General features: G+C 54.5%; 3 protein-coding genes and 2 long non-coding RNA genes across 8 annotated transcripts in view; 2 read left to right on the forward strand and 3 right to left on the reverse strand.

Moving 5' to 3' along the window:
• The window catches only part of ASCC1 (activating signal cointegrator 1 complex subunit 1), a 39,275-nt gene extending 39,035 nt beyond the window's left edge, over window positions 1-240 (reverse strand). Inside the window, exon 1 of one of the 2 annotated variants that reach the window (XR_003254797.1) lies at window positions 131-209. The gene's annotated coding sequence lies outside the window, so the exon portion shown is untranslated. Of the gene's footprint in view, window positions 1-130 lie in introns of both variants that reach the window. The other variant, XM_026073426.1, reaches the window with a different exon arrangement.
• On the forward strand, window positions 7-9,453 carry ANAPC16 (anaphase promoting complex subunit 16). The gene is made up of 4 exons (XM_026073428.1): window positions 7-38; window positions 2,572-2,729; window positions 6,579-6,653; window positions 8,602-9,453. The coding sequence occupies exons 2-4, from the start codon at window positions 2,588-2,590 to the stop codon at window positions 8,715-8,717; spliced, it is 333 nt and encodes a 110-aa protein (XP_025929213.1). The 5' UTR covers window positions 7-38; window positions 2,572-2,587; the 3' UTR covers window positions 8,718-9,453.
• On the reverse strand, window positions 2,736-6,571 carry LOC112969792. Of its 3 annotated transcripts, none has more exons than XR_003254800.1 (4): window positions 5,110-6,571; window positions 3,675-4,209; window positions 2,937-3,013; window positions 2,736-2,837 (listed from the first exon to the last, which is right to left on the reverse strand). It is a non-coding gene; the product is annotated as an uncharacterized LOC112969792 (long non-coding RNA). The 3 variants fall into 3 exon arrangements; XR_003254799.1 differs by having other exon boundaries at window positions 3,675-4,497; XR_003254798.1 differs by having other exon boundaries at window positions 3,675-6,571.
• Window positions 9,454-9,961: 508 nt separating the features above from the next.
• Window positions 9,962-11,040, reverse strand: LOC112969793. The gene is made up of 2 exons (XR_003254801.1): window positions 10,720-11,040; window positions 9,962-10,619 (listed from the first exon to the last, which is right to left on the reverse strand). It is a non-coding gene; the product is annotated as an uncharacterized LOC112969793 (long non-coding RNA).
• A 1,356-nt stretch (window positions 11,041-12,396) lies between these two features.
• On the forward strand, window positions 12,397-14,303 carry DDIT4 (DNA damage inducible transcript 4). The gene is made up of 2 exons (XM_026073451.1): window positions 12,397-12,511; window positions 12,946-14,303. The coding sequence occupies exons 1-2, from the start codon at window positions 12,415-12,417 to the stop codon at window positions 13,434-13,436; spliced, it is 588 nt and encodes a 195-aa protein (XP_025929236.1). The 5' UTR covers window positions 12,397-12,414; the 3' UTR covers window positions 13,437-14,303.

Raw genomic sequence — 14,303 nt, forward strand, 5'->3', positions numbered from 1 at the left:
CACGCGCGCCGCCTGCGCCAAGCGGTCCGGGCGCCCAGGTGAGGCTGGTGGGGCCGCCGCGCCGCGGGGCAGAACGGGAACGAGAACGGCAGCGGGGGGGGAACACGCTAGCGCCGGGAGCGTCACTCACCGGGAGGCAGCTCGCTACGAAAGCCGGGGAGGGGCCATGGCGCGAAGAGACGGGGGAGGGCAGAGAGGAAGCCGGGGCGCCGGGCGGCGAGGGCGCATGCGCAGCGTCAAGGGCGGCGCAGGCGCACTGGCGCCACCGAGGCTGCTGCCCCCCAGCGGCAGTGTGGGCAAGAGGAGCTGCTGCGCATGCGCAGGGCCGGCAGCACCCCCACCCCCCACGGCCGTTGGCGGCGATGATGGCGCCGTGCCCCAGGCCTGGGCCGCGCTGCCCGGCCTGGCAGGCGGCGCTGTCCCGGGGCGGCGGGGGCAGGCAGGGCCCCAGAGCCGCCCGCCCTCCCCCCCCTCGCTGCCTTCTTCCCGTCTGGCCCTCGTCCGCTTTGCCCCTCTCTTCCTGCCCTCCTTTGTCTTCCTCCTGCCTCCGCCTTCCCAATGCACAGCGGCTCCGTCTCCTTCTTTCACACCAGCCCAGCAGAGCGCGGTTTCCCCCTCCTCGCTCGGCCTGCCGAGGGGCACTGGCCAAATCCGAGGCGTCCTGGGCGCTTCCCCCCTCCGCCTGGCGCAGTGCCTGCTGCCGCCGCTTGGTCTCTCGCACCACCTCTGCAGGCCTCTTGGCATCGGCCAGGCCCGCTCGGAAACCGATTCCCCTGATTAAGCAACTGGAAAGGGTTTTGCAGAGTTCTGAGGCTTTAATCCTTTTGGTTTGTGGCAGATTATATCTTCGCTCTGTGATCTTTATCCAGAGCTGCTCTCCTGCTAGGCTCCTGAGAGGACAAAAAAAAGGGAGGGGGGAGAGGGAAGGAAACCTACCACAAAATATGTCCTTTATATAAGGAAAAGCTTGCTGCTTCCAGGCACCAAGAAAACATGCCACAGGGATAACTCGGATACTTAATCCGACCCTGGAGCAAACACCCAGGATCCTGCTAGGGAGTACACGATGGTTTCATTTAACAGTGTCACTCACCCAGCCAACCACTCCCTGTGAAAAACAGCATGCATCCAACCCCTTGGATCCTGTACATTGCCCAGAAGGGTGTAAATACGTTTTCAGCAAAACACCAGCTTTGCTGCGGAACGTGTCGCTGGACGTATCAAAGCCCTGGGAAAGGCTTCTTTTATCCATGCATACTTCTACACAGTCTGCAAACCTTCTGTCTCCTGCGTGCCTCACAGCGAGCTGCTGTGCTGTTTCGTGCTATACACAGTAAACAAAACAACCCTGAGCTTACTATGACAAGCTTTTAAAAAACATTTTCTCCACTAAATCCTTGAGTGCTATCCAAAGCCACTGTCTGCATAGCCTAAAGAGTCTGCAGTAATGTGTTAAATAGGTAGGCTAAGTGGGAAGTGTTTGTAAGTGGTTTGCAGGAGTAGCAAACACTCACTTGTAAATGCCAAGTGATAGCTTTTTTTACTATCAGGTAAGTATTTGACAGGTTTTAAGCACTCTCTCATGACAAAAGGATACAGACAATACCTCTTAAAATCAGGCTGAGAAAAGGATATGCAAGATATGACCAGACTAGGAGATAGATGCTCAGCTGTTGCTGTTTTAGGTCAAATGCAGTATTCTAAAAGCAAAAGTGCATCTGGAGCAACACACAGATCAGTTGCTGCAAATGTGACTGGGTGTTGCTTTGTATAGGAAATGGCATTGGAACTGGCAGTCCTGCGGGTTTCCAGGTTTTATGAGGGAGCAGGACTTTTTCCGTGCTCATGCCCCTGGAAACAAGGCAAAAAAAGTCTGTGTGCGTCTGTAGGGAGTGGGAAAAGAGCCAAGCAGCTGAAGGCCAGAGAATTCAGGTCAGTGACCTGTGCCAGGTTATTTTTATGCACTCCAATCATCCTGCTAAATTCCCAGGCCCCCTTGTCCAAGGGTCAGAGCATGGGTTACCTTCAGTTTCTGGGTGCCACCGCGTGGTGCGACAGCTAACTGCACCCAACCCCAGCGCCCAGGGAGGCCTCGGCAGTGCTCCCAGCTCGGCGTCTCCCAAGCGTGTGGGGCAGCCTTCAACCGCCGGCGCTCCTGAGGCTGCAGGGTGTCAGAGCGGGGGGGGGGGGGGCAGCCTTTCTTTTTGGCCCCTTCTGAACTCTGTCTTTGTCTGCTGTGAAATACGTACGTGGTGTCTGGCTTCGTGCCCTCTCCTTTAATGTCCCTCTGTGAGCAATGCTTTGGGAAGCTCCAGCTCAGCTGCTGGAGCGGATGTGTGCAGATCCCCGGGCTCGGCAGAGGTGCCCTCCCTGCACCTGGGCCCTTGCTCCGGGCTCTGGAGGACGTCACCACCCACGCAATGTATTTGAGACAGGGATGTGGGGTGAGACTCTGTAACCTCATTCGTACTGATAAGCATGAGTCCACTTGACACCCAGGCCCAGAAGTAAGGAGCTTCACTGCCAAGATGCACTTCCTGACTCCGCTTTCCTTCCTTTTCATTGTTTCAGGCTAGGACGGAGTGAAATGGCAGCTTCTTCTTCATCCTCCTCAGCTGGCGGAGTCAGCGGCAGCTCTGTTACGGGATCGGGGTTTAGCGTCTCGGACCTGGCGCCACCCCGAAAAGCCCTCTTCACGTACCCCAAAGGAGCTGGAGAGATGCTGGAAGGTGATTGCTCTGGCTGACTTCTAGCCCCCTTCCCCGCTCTTCCTGTTGCACCGAGAGCATTGCCAGGCTTGGGACCCTGGTGCCATTTCAGACTGTACCCGGCAAAAGCTGGAGGGAAGAAGGAAACAGTAGGGCTAGGGTAGGTCAGAGTGACTTTTCCCATGGCCTGACTTGCAGCCCCAGCTCTCCCTCCCTCCGGTTACTCACAAGGAAGTGACTTTTCTTGCAGTCACATGGTTTTTAGATCCATGCAACACTTCAGACGAGGAAGCGATATGTTTTACCTGAAAGGGAACATGTCACTGTTAATTGCTCATTGTTAGCTAATCCTCTGATGTCGGGCTGGATTTACCGTAAAGCTAGCTGAGACAGGGGTATTTTTCTTAGCAGAACATGTTCCGGGGTTGAATTTGCCTGGGCTCATACAGAAGACAGCTTATATCTCTGCTAGCCAGGAACTGACAGGCTTGCTGTGCCCTCAGCCCGAATTAGACCTTGCTGCCAAGGTCTCTGAGAGCGGCACAAAGGGCTCTCTCAGAGATAAAGGCTCTTGAGGGCAAGTTTGCTTGCAGGCAGTTCTTGCTGTCTGGCCCCGCGGCACAAACGCAGCAGCAAATGAGGACTAGCCCTCTCTTTTAATTTTCCAGGCTGAGCACGTTCCCCTCTTGAGGTCACTCCTGTCAGGGGCGTTTCTCTAGGGAGAAACTCAGACTGAGCTTTGCTGATGCCTAAGAGAAGCTCCCCTCCAGAGCTGGTTGTCCTCTGCCCACGGCTGACTCGTAGGGTTACCTGGAGAGTGCCAGGACCCCCAGCCAGCGCAGCGTCTCACCTTCGGGTACCCTGGCCACGTCACCTGCGTGGTCAGGGTTGCCCGAAGGAGGACGGGGCTCGGACGATGAGACCCAAACGCGTTGAGGCTGCACGTTCCCGTCTCAGCAAGGTTACCTCTGTGTGAATCTGCGTGGTCTGCGTGAGGGAGGAAGGAAAGGCCGTCCAGATGACATGTTAAGCCAGGGTCTGTCTGCTCGCCTTGAACTTCCTGCGTTACCAGGCCACGCGTTTGGCTGTTGAAGCCCAGAGTTCATTCGGATGGCTGGGGCCGGTGCACGGCTGTGCAGTGAGACATGCATCAGTTGACCATGGCCCTGCAGCTCAGAAATAACTGTTAGAGTAGATATGTGTGACCAGAAAGATTAGATATGAACATGACCTCACAGCACAGGGCAGCTGCGTACTGATCACGCTGTTGCAATGAAGGTTTTTATTATACATTAGAGTCCATATGCCAGTCTATTGAAGTAATTATGACTAAAGACTTGTTCACGGAACTTAATGAGCCCTCAAAACAAATTAAAATAATGAAGCACTTCATGTTACCAAGTAGACAGGCAACTGTTCCTCACGAGGACCATTTAGGCTAGGTGGCCCGGCTGAAGGTGAATGGGGTGTCAGAGGAGAGGGAATGCAGTTGTCTCCCACACTGGTAACGAGAGCGTTCAAGCAGTATTCGTTAGGTTCGGAAACAGCACAGTGCAGCATTAGTGTAGTATTTCAGTCGTTTGCAAGAGGATATTCTGGTCATGGTGAAACTCTGATTATTCCCTATTGTCCAGACCCAGTGCCAGGATCTGTTACTACCAGTAGTCTTTGAAATTGCTTCTCTTCCTCATCTTCACAGCATTTATTTGATTTTGCTCCGGACTGACCTGCTTGCCAGTAAAATGGCAGTTCACTTGTCTTGGGTGGCAGCAACAGTTTAACTCCCTCCCTGTCGCAGGAAGCTTTAGGTTAGCTTTTTAATTTCTGAGATAAAGGTGATACACCCATTCTTTCCTCAGGCAGTTAAGAGTGGGCTAGCTGCATACTGGTTTCCTCTTCAAAAACCCCCTGCTAACAGACTGTTGGTTTTTTTTTTAATTCATATTTTAACTATCTCACTTTTTTTTTTAATAAACCCCTGGGGAGTTTTGGAGAAAAAAAGTAGCATAAACCACATTAGTATTTGGCACACCATTAGGTGTGTATTTCAGATTGCTCTATTTCTGAGATAGTTGTGTGATCAATTACTGATTTAGGTTGTAAGATACAAATTACTCGAAATTCCTTATGCAGGGTATGGTCTAAGTGTGTGGGAATCATAAAGCATCACAAGGACACAAATATCTGAGTCCTGAGGGAATCAGAGATTGTTGTAATATTAGCTGGCTTCTGCTTAGTTTACCTTCTATTTAAAATGGACTAAAATTGATTGACAGAGGGGAGTATGCCTTAGTATTTGTGGATTTGCAGCCTTACTGCAAGCAAAACCTCTGTGCCAGTCTCTACAAATTATTCAAGCAAATTTAAAAAATGCGGTGGCAGAGCATGATCACTCACGTACCCCAGAGAGGCGAAGGCTCGAGTGACTCGGCTACGGTCAGCGTCCGTCCAGCGTGCGAGAATCGCCTTCCACACGGCTCTGCCGGCAGCCCGCGGTCACGTCCTGCCGTGCCAGCTGGGTCTTTCTAGCACCGTTTGCCGCTGGCCACCACGCGAGATGTGTCACTGTCACTGCCCCTGCTAGGAGATTAGCTAGAGAGACTGTTCCCCCCCCGGTGCAGCCACACACAGGGATTTTGGCTACCTGCAGCAGGGCGTTTGTGCAAAGCCGCCTGCCAGGCTGGGCACGAGCGGGCACAGCTCCCCTCCCAAGCAGTCATTCGCCGCAGGGAGGATTTTCCCCGGTTGTGGAAAATCACCCTGTTCGGGGGTGGTTTCCCTCCCTCCGCCAGGGCAGGCTCCGGGGCTGGTGCAGCTCCTGGCCCTGCGGTTGCACTGCAGAATTTGGGGAACTTTGTTGAAACTGCAGTGGTTCTGTTTTCTCTTCAAAAGCCAATGCAGTTTGATTCCAGCGAGGAGATGTCGAAGCCCTCTGTGCCTGGAAGGGTTAAGCTGCTGGCACTTGTTATGTGCAAGCTTCAGTCGTTGGCTTTTTAAGTGTTATTTTTAGAAGCGAAGGGGGAACTTTGAGCTTTTTTCGCAGAGCACCTTTTGCACGTCCTCTTGGGCCGCAAGCGTCACTGACGCAGCTACATGCTCGGGTGCAGCAGCTGCTGCAAACCCAGCAGAGCTTCGCAGGTGGCCGTGGCCAGGGCCTGGAGCCGCGGCGCTCCCAAAGCTCGTGCGGTCTCCGTGCCAGGGCCGCTTCACGTGAGCGGAGCTGCCGGCGCATCGCAGCGTGTGGCTGAGGAGGGCTGCCCTTGCCAGGCTGTCCTGTCCTGTCCTGTCCTTGCAGGCCTTGCCCAACTGCGATGCCACAGCTGTCCTCTCGTCCGTGAGCGGGTCCCTTCGCTCAGCTCTCCGTGCTGGCACTTCCTGGGGAGCAGTGTTACCTCCCGCCCGTGCTCTCCTCTGCTCCCAGCCGCAGAAGACCCGGGTACGAGGTTTCCCAGGGCAGGAGCATCACTTCCCTTGCCTCAGCCCTTTTGCCCTTGCTCTAGACTATTCAAATGAGTGCTCTTCAGGAAGGAAGCGTGGGCCGGCGGACCAGACTTTCTCTCGGCGTGCTGTGGCACCCATCACTTCCTACCTACTGAAGAGCCGTTCTCAGAAATGACAGCTCCCAGGCAGCGCAGCCGTCTGCGGCGCTGGGAGCCAGCCAAAGCCCCGGCCGGGACTCGGATGCAGGGCCCCACGGCCTAGGGACCGAAGGGCTGCACGTTCCCAGCACGGGAGAAAGTATCTGAACTAGACCGATGGGGAAACCCACACCTCAGACATAAGAACAGAAGGTCCACAGCACGTAGTTAAGACTGCTAAATCATAAAACTCTTAGGACAGATTAAACCACCTCCCTTTTTCTGTTTACAGATGGCTCAGAAAGATTCCTCTGTGAATCCGTCTTCAGCTATCAGGTTGCGTCTACATTAAAGCAAGTGAAACACGGTAAGCGCTCGAGCATTATATACTGCAAGTGCATGTTGATCAGGGAAGACGCAGGGGAGCACAGAGAAAAGGCCGACATGTTCTAGGGCCCCAACCACAAAAAAGCAGAGTGGCCTTTTAAGTCTGTGAATTAGCGCTAAGTCAGACTATCACCCGAGTCCTGTTGCAAGCCCTATGCAAAGCGAAGGGAACCCACACAGAGGGGCGGGAACAGGCTGTGCCTTTCTAAGCTTGTTTTTCCATTGCTCGGTGCTGTGCTGCCTTCACAAGAGGTGAGGCCAGAAGAGGAGGTTATGGGCAGGAAACGCCCACGTTCTGCTCTCGGCCCAGCACTGACTGTCTCTTTGGCCTTGGGCAAGTCACTTGATTTTACCTTTGTTTCTCTGCTGAGCCCTCATGACACCGGCAGGGTCAAATAAGGCTTCCAAAGGTGTTTTGGAAATGGAAGCACCACCTCTCTGCACAAAAGTGTCTGGCGTGGTGTGACAGGACTGACTCCACCGTGTACCTGCCCCAGAAAGAGCCTTACATACAGTTCAGACTTTTGCTTCCCTCCTCAGATCTCTGCCTGTGGCCCAGGTGTCTATAACCGAATGATGGGCTTGATTGCACAGCAGCTTTTTTTCTCAAGATGCTGGGCAGAGCTGCAGCTCAGCGCAAAACCGCATGTGTTTGAGGGTCACATCCTTTCTGGTCTCCACCCCTTGTCAACTAGAACGGGCATTTCCAAGTGTTGTCTTAAACTTGAGATTTTTGCTGTCCTTCACCACCGCAGGTTCCCCATGGGAGGTCTCAGGGTGTGCAACAGCTTGCAAGGCCCTCATTACACTGTAGCCAGGATCTTGTATTTCTGAACTGGAAAGCAAAGCTGAACTTCAGAGCCCTTGTTTCCACAGTTGCAGTGCTGCTGCGGCTGTAACTACCAGAGGCTGCGGCACAGACTGGCATCCTAATGAGCAGCAGCTTTGGAAACTGGTTTGTGGAGCACTGATTACCACCCTGTAAGAAAGGGGGAAGGCTTAAAATAAGCTCAAGGTCATCATTTTTTTGTTTGTTTGCTTGTTTGAGCCTTCCCAGAAGTACCTAGTTGCAGGAGATGGTGTGAGAACACTCCCTCTTCTTAAAAGCACCCATCCTCTGCTGCTGCAGTAAGCATAGATAATGTGCATTTTATGTTGTGCCTTTTGCTGGTAAGTCAGCTAGTGCTGGGCCATTTTCCCAGCAGTTTGCTAAACTATTAAGCCTTCGATGGAGTCAAGAGGAAAAAGGGCTGTACTGATCTCTGCACCACCTCAGCCAGTTTAATCAAACATGTGGTCCTGGTGCCAAAAGCATAACCAGTTTTAAATAAAGCCGAGAGCAACAAGTTGTCTTGGGGAACCCCAGGGAGGCAGCACGTCTCTCCTCCGTGACATCTGTGTCATCAGCATGGTCTGATTGCAGCACATTTCTACTGCTATCACCCAGGTCCTTCTCAAAGGTTGGACATTGAAACGAGGAGTTCCTCACGCTGCACCCAGCTCTACCGTGGGCTCTGTGCAGACCAGGCATTCTCTAAACTTGTCTGCTCTTTTGCACCAGAAGTGTTGAGGCACAAAACTGGCTGAAAATATTTATGCTAAAGAAATGAACGTCGTTGTGTTTTCATTGCCTTATGCTAATCGGCCTTGTGTTCCCCTGTTACAGCTTGAATTTACATGGCGTGGGCAGGGATGGGTAAACACGCATTCGGCATCGGACAAGGCAGAAGAGTCTGTCCCTGTCCCCTGCTTTCTCGCATGATCTGGTGAGGACTTCTCACCATTTGCACAGGGTATCGTAGTCAGATTAGTTTGGTGGGGCTTATTCTACTCTCTATTCCCCATTGACAAGGTGAGAATTTGAGTCTAATTGAAAGGTTTACTTGCCATGTCATTGCAAACCACGGTTACCTTTGAACTTCTTGCAGATCAACAAGTTGCACGGATGGAAAAACTAGCCGGTCTGGTGGAAGAGCTGGAGGCAGATGAGTGGAGGTACAAGCCAATAGAGCAGCTCCTGGGATTCACTCCCTCCTCGGGCTGAACACGTCTGGATCGCTGCTGTCAGAGAGAAGAAGAAAGGCACTCTCTGGCCTGATTTCCAAATGCGCGGCCATTTGTCTGGATGCTCACAGCTGCATCAAGGGGACTGGGCTTTTCTTTTAAGTTTACAGTGGGGATCCCCCTTACAGCTGCCAGTAAATTGAAATTACAGAAATCTTTTGAGTCTTCTGCAGCGTAACAATCTGGCAGGACTCAGCTTCTGTAACTTGCAGGATAGGATCAGTTTTAAAGAAGTTGGAGAATTAGCCGACCGTTTGCAGGGAAGGGAAGACTTAAAGTTGGGGCAAGGGTTGGGGTGGGGAAAGGCAAGCCAGTAACTTAGCGTGACCTTTCGGGAGACCTCCTAGAGGAGCGGGCAGGTTTGCAGGGCCGGGTGATCTGTTGGCTGGGACGTGCGCGTCTTTGCCTCTGTAGGGCAGAAGTACGAAGCGCTGCCAAAAACGCTCCTCAGTCCTAGCCGTTGTTTTTGCAAATGAATAGGAGGAAAACTGTCCTTGGTCAGTTCGGAAGGGGCAAGCGGAGACGCTTTCCCCGGTGGTATCTCCCTGTGCTGCTGAAGCTGTTTTATCTTCACTGCTGTTTCTCTTTTGTCTGCACTGAGAGTACTGGTGGGAGCCTGCTCTTTAATGCAGATGCTGTAACTTTAATACCCTGACACTCTTTTCCCCTTTATTATATACTAGATTGTTCTGTGATAATAAACGGTTTCAAAGGCAGAATTATTTTATCTTTCCAAAGCTTGGTGCAGGGGGTCTGAAGAAAGGAACAATCGTTTATTAGGCAATGTGGGGTTCTATGAAGCTCAGAGGCACCTCTGCTGTTACAATGGCAAACTTAAATTCAATTTTAAAAAAATCCTCCAAAAGAAACCAAACCACACTTGCTTTATGCTCAGAGTGGATTCATTTAAATCAGATCTTAATCCTGGTTTAACTCTACAAGCAGAAACCCCTTATTTAAATCCATCCGTTTTCATCATCTTGTTTTTCTTTTGCACTTCAGCTCTGTTCTTAAGGGGAACTGGATTTCCATTTTCTGGCATAACCATTTCAACATGTTAATTTTCCATTTATTATAGCCTTAATGCTACATTTTTGCTAACCAGCAGGGGGATAGGCTCTATACTATATTTAAGCAATTGTACAACTTATTAATCCAGATGCCTAATTTTTCCGTTTTCATTATCTTAAACAGTGGCAACTGACTCGTTCCTTATTTACCAGATTTTTTTTTTTTTAATTCATAATTTCAGCCCTGCCACATCTGGACTGAAACCGAGATTCAGTTGAATCTTGCACATTCCTTTTAACTGTGCAGCCAGCAATCTGCGTTAACTAAAACTAAGGGGGAAAAGCATCCAAATAGGTTTTCTGTTGATTTCAGTATATAAATTAGTTCCAGTACCAGGGTCAGCTTGGCATTATCCAAAGCGATGGGCTGAGATGACCCTGAAACCATTTAGAGATGGTTTTCACCTGACGCTACGTGTCGGCTGCTACGTATGCCGCGCTGCCTCCCTGCTTGCGCCGCTCGGATAATCTCATCCCCCGCGCTGGATTTATGCCTGCTGCTGGCCCAGCCGGACCTTGGGTACGGCTTTAGCAGTAACTGGGTCCTTGGCTATCAACAATTTAAACGGGAAGTGATGGCTTTCTATATTAAAACTTAATTTGGGACGGGGTTATTTTGAAGAGAAAGGCCTATTTCAGTTTTGAGCTTGTTTGTTTTAAACCGTCTATTTTTAACCCTGCTTACTGCAGCCACCTAAACGTACCTTGGCCAAACCCGCCAAAAATACCTACGTATCAGGAGAACGTCGTCTGGGTTAGAAACGGAGCCGCGCACCTACTGCCGCCAACCATACGTGCTGCAATCAGCGTAACTGGATACCAAAAAAAAAAAAGGGTTTAAAACAAATAGGGTTTCGGAGCCGTTCCCGAGCGGCGCGCGGGGCTGGCAGCCGCCCCGGCTCCCTGCCCTACATGGCTTGTTTGCGTGCGTGCGCGGCTCCAAAACAGACACGTGCGCGCCGTGTTCGCCGGGAGGAAGCGAGGAGTTCGCTGTGTTCGGCCCCGCGACGGCGAAAAACACGTTGTTGGCTGCTCCCCGCCGCCCTCCGTACGCGCTTCGGGTCGGGCGGCGAGAAACGGGAGGGCGACGGCAAGCGAGACACCGGCGGCCTCCCAGCGCGGCTCTTCCCCGGCCGGCGGGAATTCCCGAGGCGCCGGGGCAGGGGGCAGGGAGCCCGCGAGCTGCGCCCGGGCCGGGGAGAAATAAAAAATTAATAAAATAAATAAATAAATCCCCGAACAAAGAGGCTCCTTCAAGGCTGTTTTTCCTGTGGGCGCCCGCAGGACGCGATGTACCGGCGCGCGAGCCCAGCTCCCCTCCCTCTTCCCCGCGGCCCGGCCCCCAAGGCAATAAAAAAAATAAAAAGAAAAAAAAAAAGAAAGAAAAATTTCCATGCTCGCGTCAAGCCGTGGGATTTTGGGTTTTGCACCAGGGAGGGAGGCGGCAGGGAAAGCCCCGGGATGGACCCAGCGGGGGACACGGCACGCAGAGCCAGGCCGCGAGCGGTGCCGGAGCGAGCCCCCCTCCTCCTCCTCCTCCTCCTCCTCTTCCTCCTCCTCGCCGCTGCCTTGCGAAAGTGCTGAGCTCAGCACGGCTCTCGCAGCGCCCGAAACCGTGCTTTCTCCTCCCAAAGCAGCTGCCCCAGCTCAGGAAGGCAAAGGAGCTGGAAAACGGGCCACGTCCCGTCCCCCCAAAACCAGACCCGAGTGCCACTGTGGAAATTATCCCATTATTGTGTTTTGGGGATAGAAAACCAAAGTTTGGTGTCAAATGGGTTGCGGCCCCGAGGCCGTTTGCTCCCCTCCGTGTGAGGCCCAAGAGCGGGGTGCGTTCGCACCCGATGTGGCTTCGGATCACCGGGGTTTAACCCGGGCGCGTTTTCGGCGCTCCCTGCCATCCTCTACCTCTTTTTTTTGCTTCTTTGACATTTTTTCCACCCCCCCCCCCAAGGTTTTGACCCTAACGCCACCTCTTTGCTCCTGCGAGCGCACCTATTTCAGCCCTTGCAACCGGCCCCGCACCCAGCCGATGTGTGTGCAAAAAAATTGGGGGGGGGGGAAGGGGGGAAAAAGGCAGAAAAAAAAAGCAAAAAAAAGCAAAAAGACCCCCAAAAAGCAAAAAAAGCAAAAAAAAAAAGCAAAAAGCAGAAAAGCAAAAATAGCAAAAAAAAGAAAAAAAGAAAAAATCAAAAAGGAAAAAAAAAGCAAAAAAGCAAAAAAAGCAAAAAAAAAAAGAAAGCAAAAAAAGGCAAAAAAAAAAGGGGGGGGCAACAACCCGCGAGCCGGGTTTTGTTAAAAGCAGCGTGCCAAGCTCTGCGCCGGTGCTCCCGAGCGCCTGCGTGCGTGTCCCGCTGCCCCCCGCCGCTCCGCGCCCCCCCTGATGCAACCGCGGCGCCGCTTGCGCGGCCGCGCCGGGGGGGGCGAGGGGGGAGCGGGGGGCGGGGCCTCCCGCTGTCACCGGGCAGGAGAGATGCCGCGGACGTGCCCCGCGCTGCCATTGGCGGGCGCCGCCGAGGGGGGGCGGGGCCTCCCGCGCCGCCTCTATATAAGGGAGGGGCGGAGGGGCTGGGGGGCACGACTGTGCGGGGCGAGGCGAGGCGCGGCGCCATGCCGGGGCTCTGGGAGCGGCTGGCGGGCGGCGAGCGGGGCCGCCTGGAGACCTCGGACTGCGAGTCGCTGGGCAGCGCCTCCGGCTCGGAGGGAGGTGAGCGGGGGCCGGAGTGGTCCCGGGGAAGGTCCCCAATGGGGTCTGCCTAAGGGGTGTGTCCCAGAGGAGGTCCCCCATGGATGGTGGGGTCCCCCTGAGGGATGCGCCTCCTGGAGGAGGTCCCCCATGGATGGTGGGCTCCTCCTGAGGGATATGTGTCCCGGAGGAGGTCCCCCATGGATGGTGGGGTTCCCCCCAGGGTCCCCCATGGATGAGGAGGTCCCCACCAGCGGGTGGGGGTCCCCCCACTGCCCAGCGTTGCCCTACCGCAGCACAGTGGGGGCTGCCAAAAGGCCCTATGTGACCATCAGGTGCCCCCAGCCCCGGGGGTCAGCGTGCCCTGAGCGTCCCCTGGGAAAGGCTAGAAGCAGGACCCCATCCCCCCTCCTTGTCCCTGCCTGGTGCTGACCTGCCTCCCTGCTCCTCTGCAGACCCTGAGTATGCTGATGAGGCCTCCCTGCCGGACCTGGACCTGCTGCACGACCCCGAGGATGAGCTGCTGTGCGCCAACCTGATGGACGTGGTGCAGGCCACGCTGGGCAAGGCCCCGCTGGGCCCCAAGCGGTGCTCCCGGCTCCTCATGCCGGAGCAGCTCGTGGCGCAGGTGCGGACGGAGCTGCTGCGCCTGGCCTGCAGCGAGCCCTGCGGGCTGCGCGGGGCCCTGCTCGACCTCTGCGTGGAGCACGGCAAGGCCTGCCACGACGTGGGGCACATCGCCGTGGACCCTGCCGTGGTGCCCACCTTCCAGCTCACCCTCGTGCTCCGGCTGGACTCCCGCCTCTGGCCCAAGATCCAGGGACTCTTTGCCTCGGGGCCTGCATTCACGCCGGGCTTCAGCCAGTCGCTGAAGCTGGGCACGGGCTTCAGGGTCATCAAGAAGAAGCTGTACAGCTCCGAGCAGCTGCTCATCGAGGAGTGCTAGGGGGCCGGCCGCAGCGCGCCCGCCTGGAGGAACGGCTCACCCAAGTGCTTTTGGAGGAGCTAGCAAGGAAGGAGGGAAAAAAAAAAAGAAAAATGGAAAAAAAACCCTGAGCTGTTAGTGTGGCGGCTCTCGGCAGCCACTATAGTTTAGGTTAGGCTGGAGTAGGGCTCTAGGTGGAAGTAGTTTGGGCAGGCGGAGGTCCCCGCCGCGCCGCCCACGCTGGGGTGTCCCCGGTGCGCGCGCGGAGCCGCCCCGCCAGGCGGGTGCGACCCCGGAGGGCGGCAGCGGCGGGGGCCGGGCTGTGCTAGCGTTACACTGCTGATGATTGTAGGATGGTGTGATTGCGGCGCCTGTCTGCGCTCCCTGCCCTGGCAGCCGGGCTGCTGGGAGCAGCCCCTCTCCCTGCCCTTGCCTGGTGACTCCTTTTCCTCTTGTTAACGACGGTTGTAATCGATGGGGTTTGGGGGGAGGGCGTGTGCGTGGGAGTGAGTGATGGCTAAGCTAAATGTCTGATCGAACCGAGTCTGGATCCGAGACAAAACTCCACTACTGACATCTGGGCAGCTACGTTCAGACTCCCGGGAAAGGCAGGAGCCGGGATTACCGGGGCGGGGGTCTGAATTCCTGTCATGTCTTCGATCACAAACTAAAACACTGCTGGGAGGCACCCCCAGCCCCGGCAGGAGAGGGGGCGCGCGGCGACGCTGGGACCGAGGGCAGGATCCCTCGGGGACCCCCTGGGCAGCCTGCGCTCCCGTTGATTACAGTTTACACTAGTACACTTGATGTTCAAGTGCGAAACTTCCTATGCAATTGTGTTGGTTGTTGTTTTTTTTTTTACTTTTCTAATAAAACCTTTCTAATTGA

This window comes from Apteryx rowi, unplaced genomic scaffold (assembly GCF_003343035.1).
Source record: "Apteryx rowi isolate R43461 unplaced genomic scaffold, aptRow1 scaffold_369, whole genome shotgun sequence".
NCBI lineage: Eukaryota > Metazoa > Chordata > Aves > Apterygiformes > Apterygidae > Apteryx > Apteryx rowi.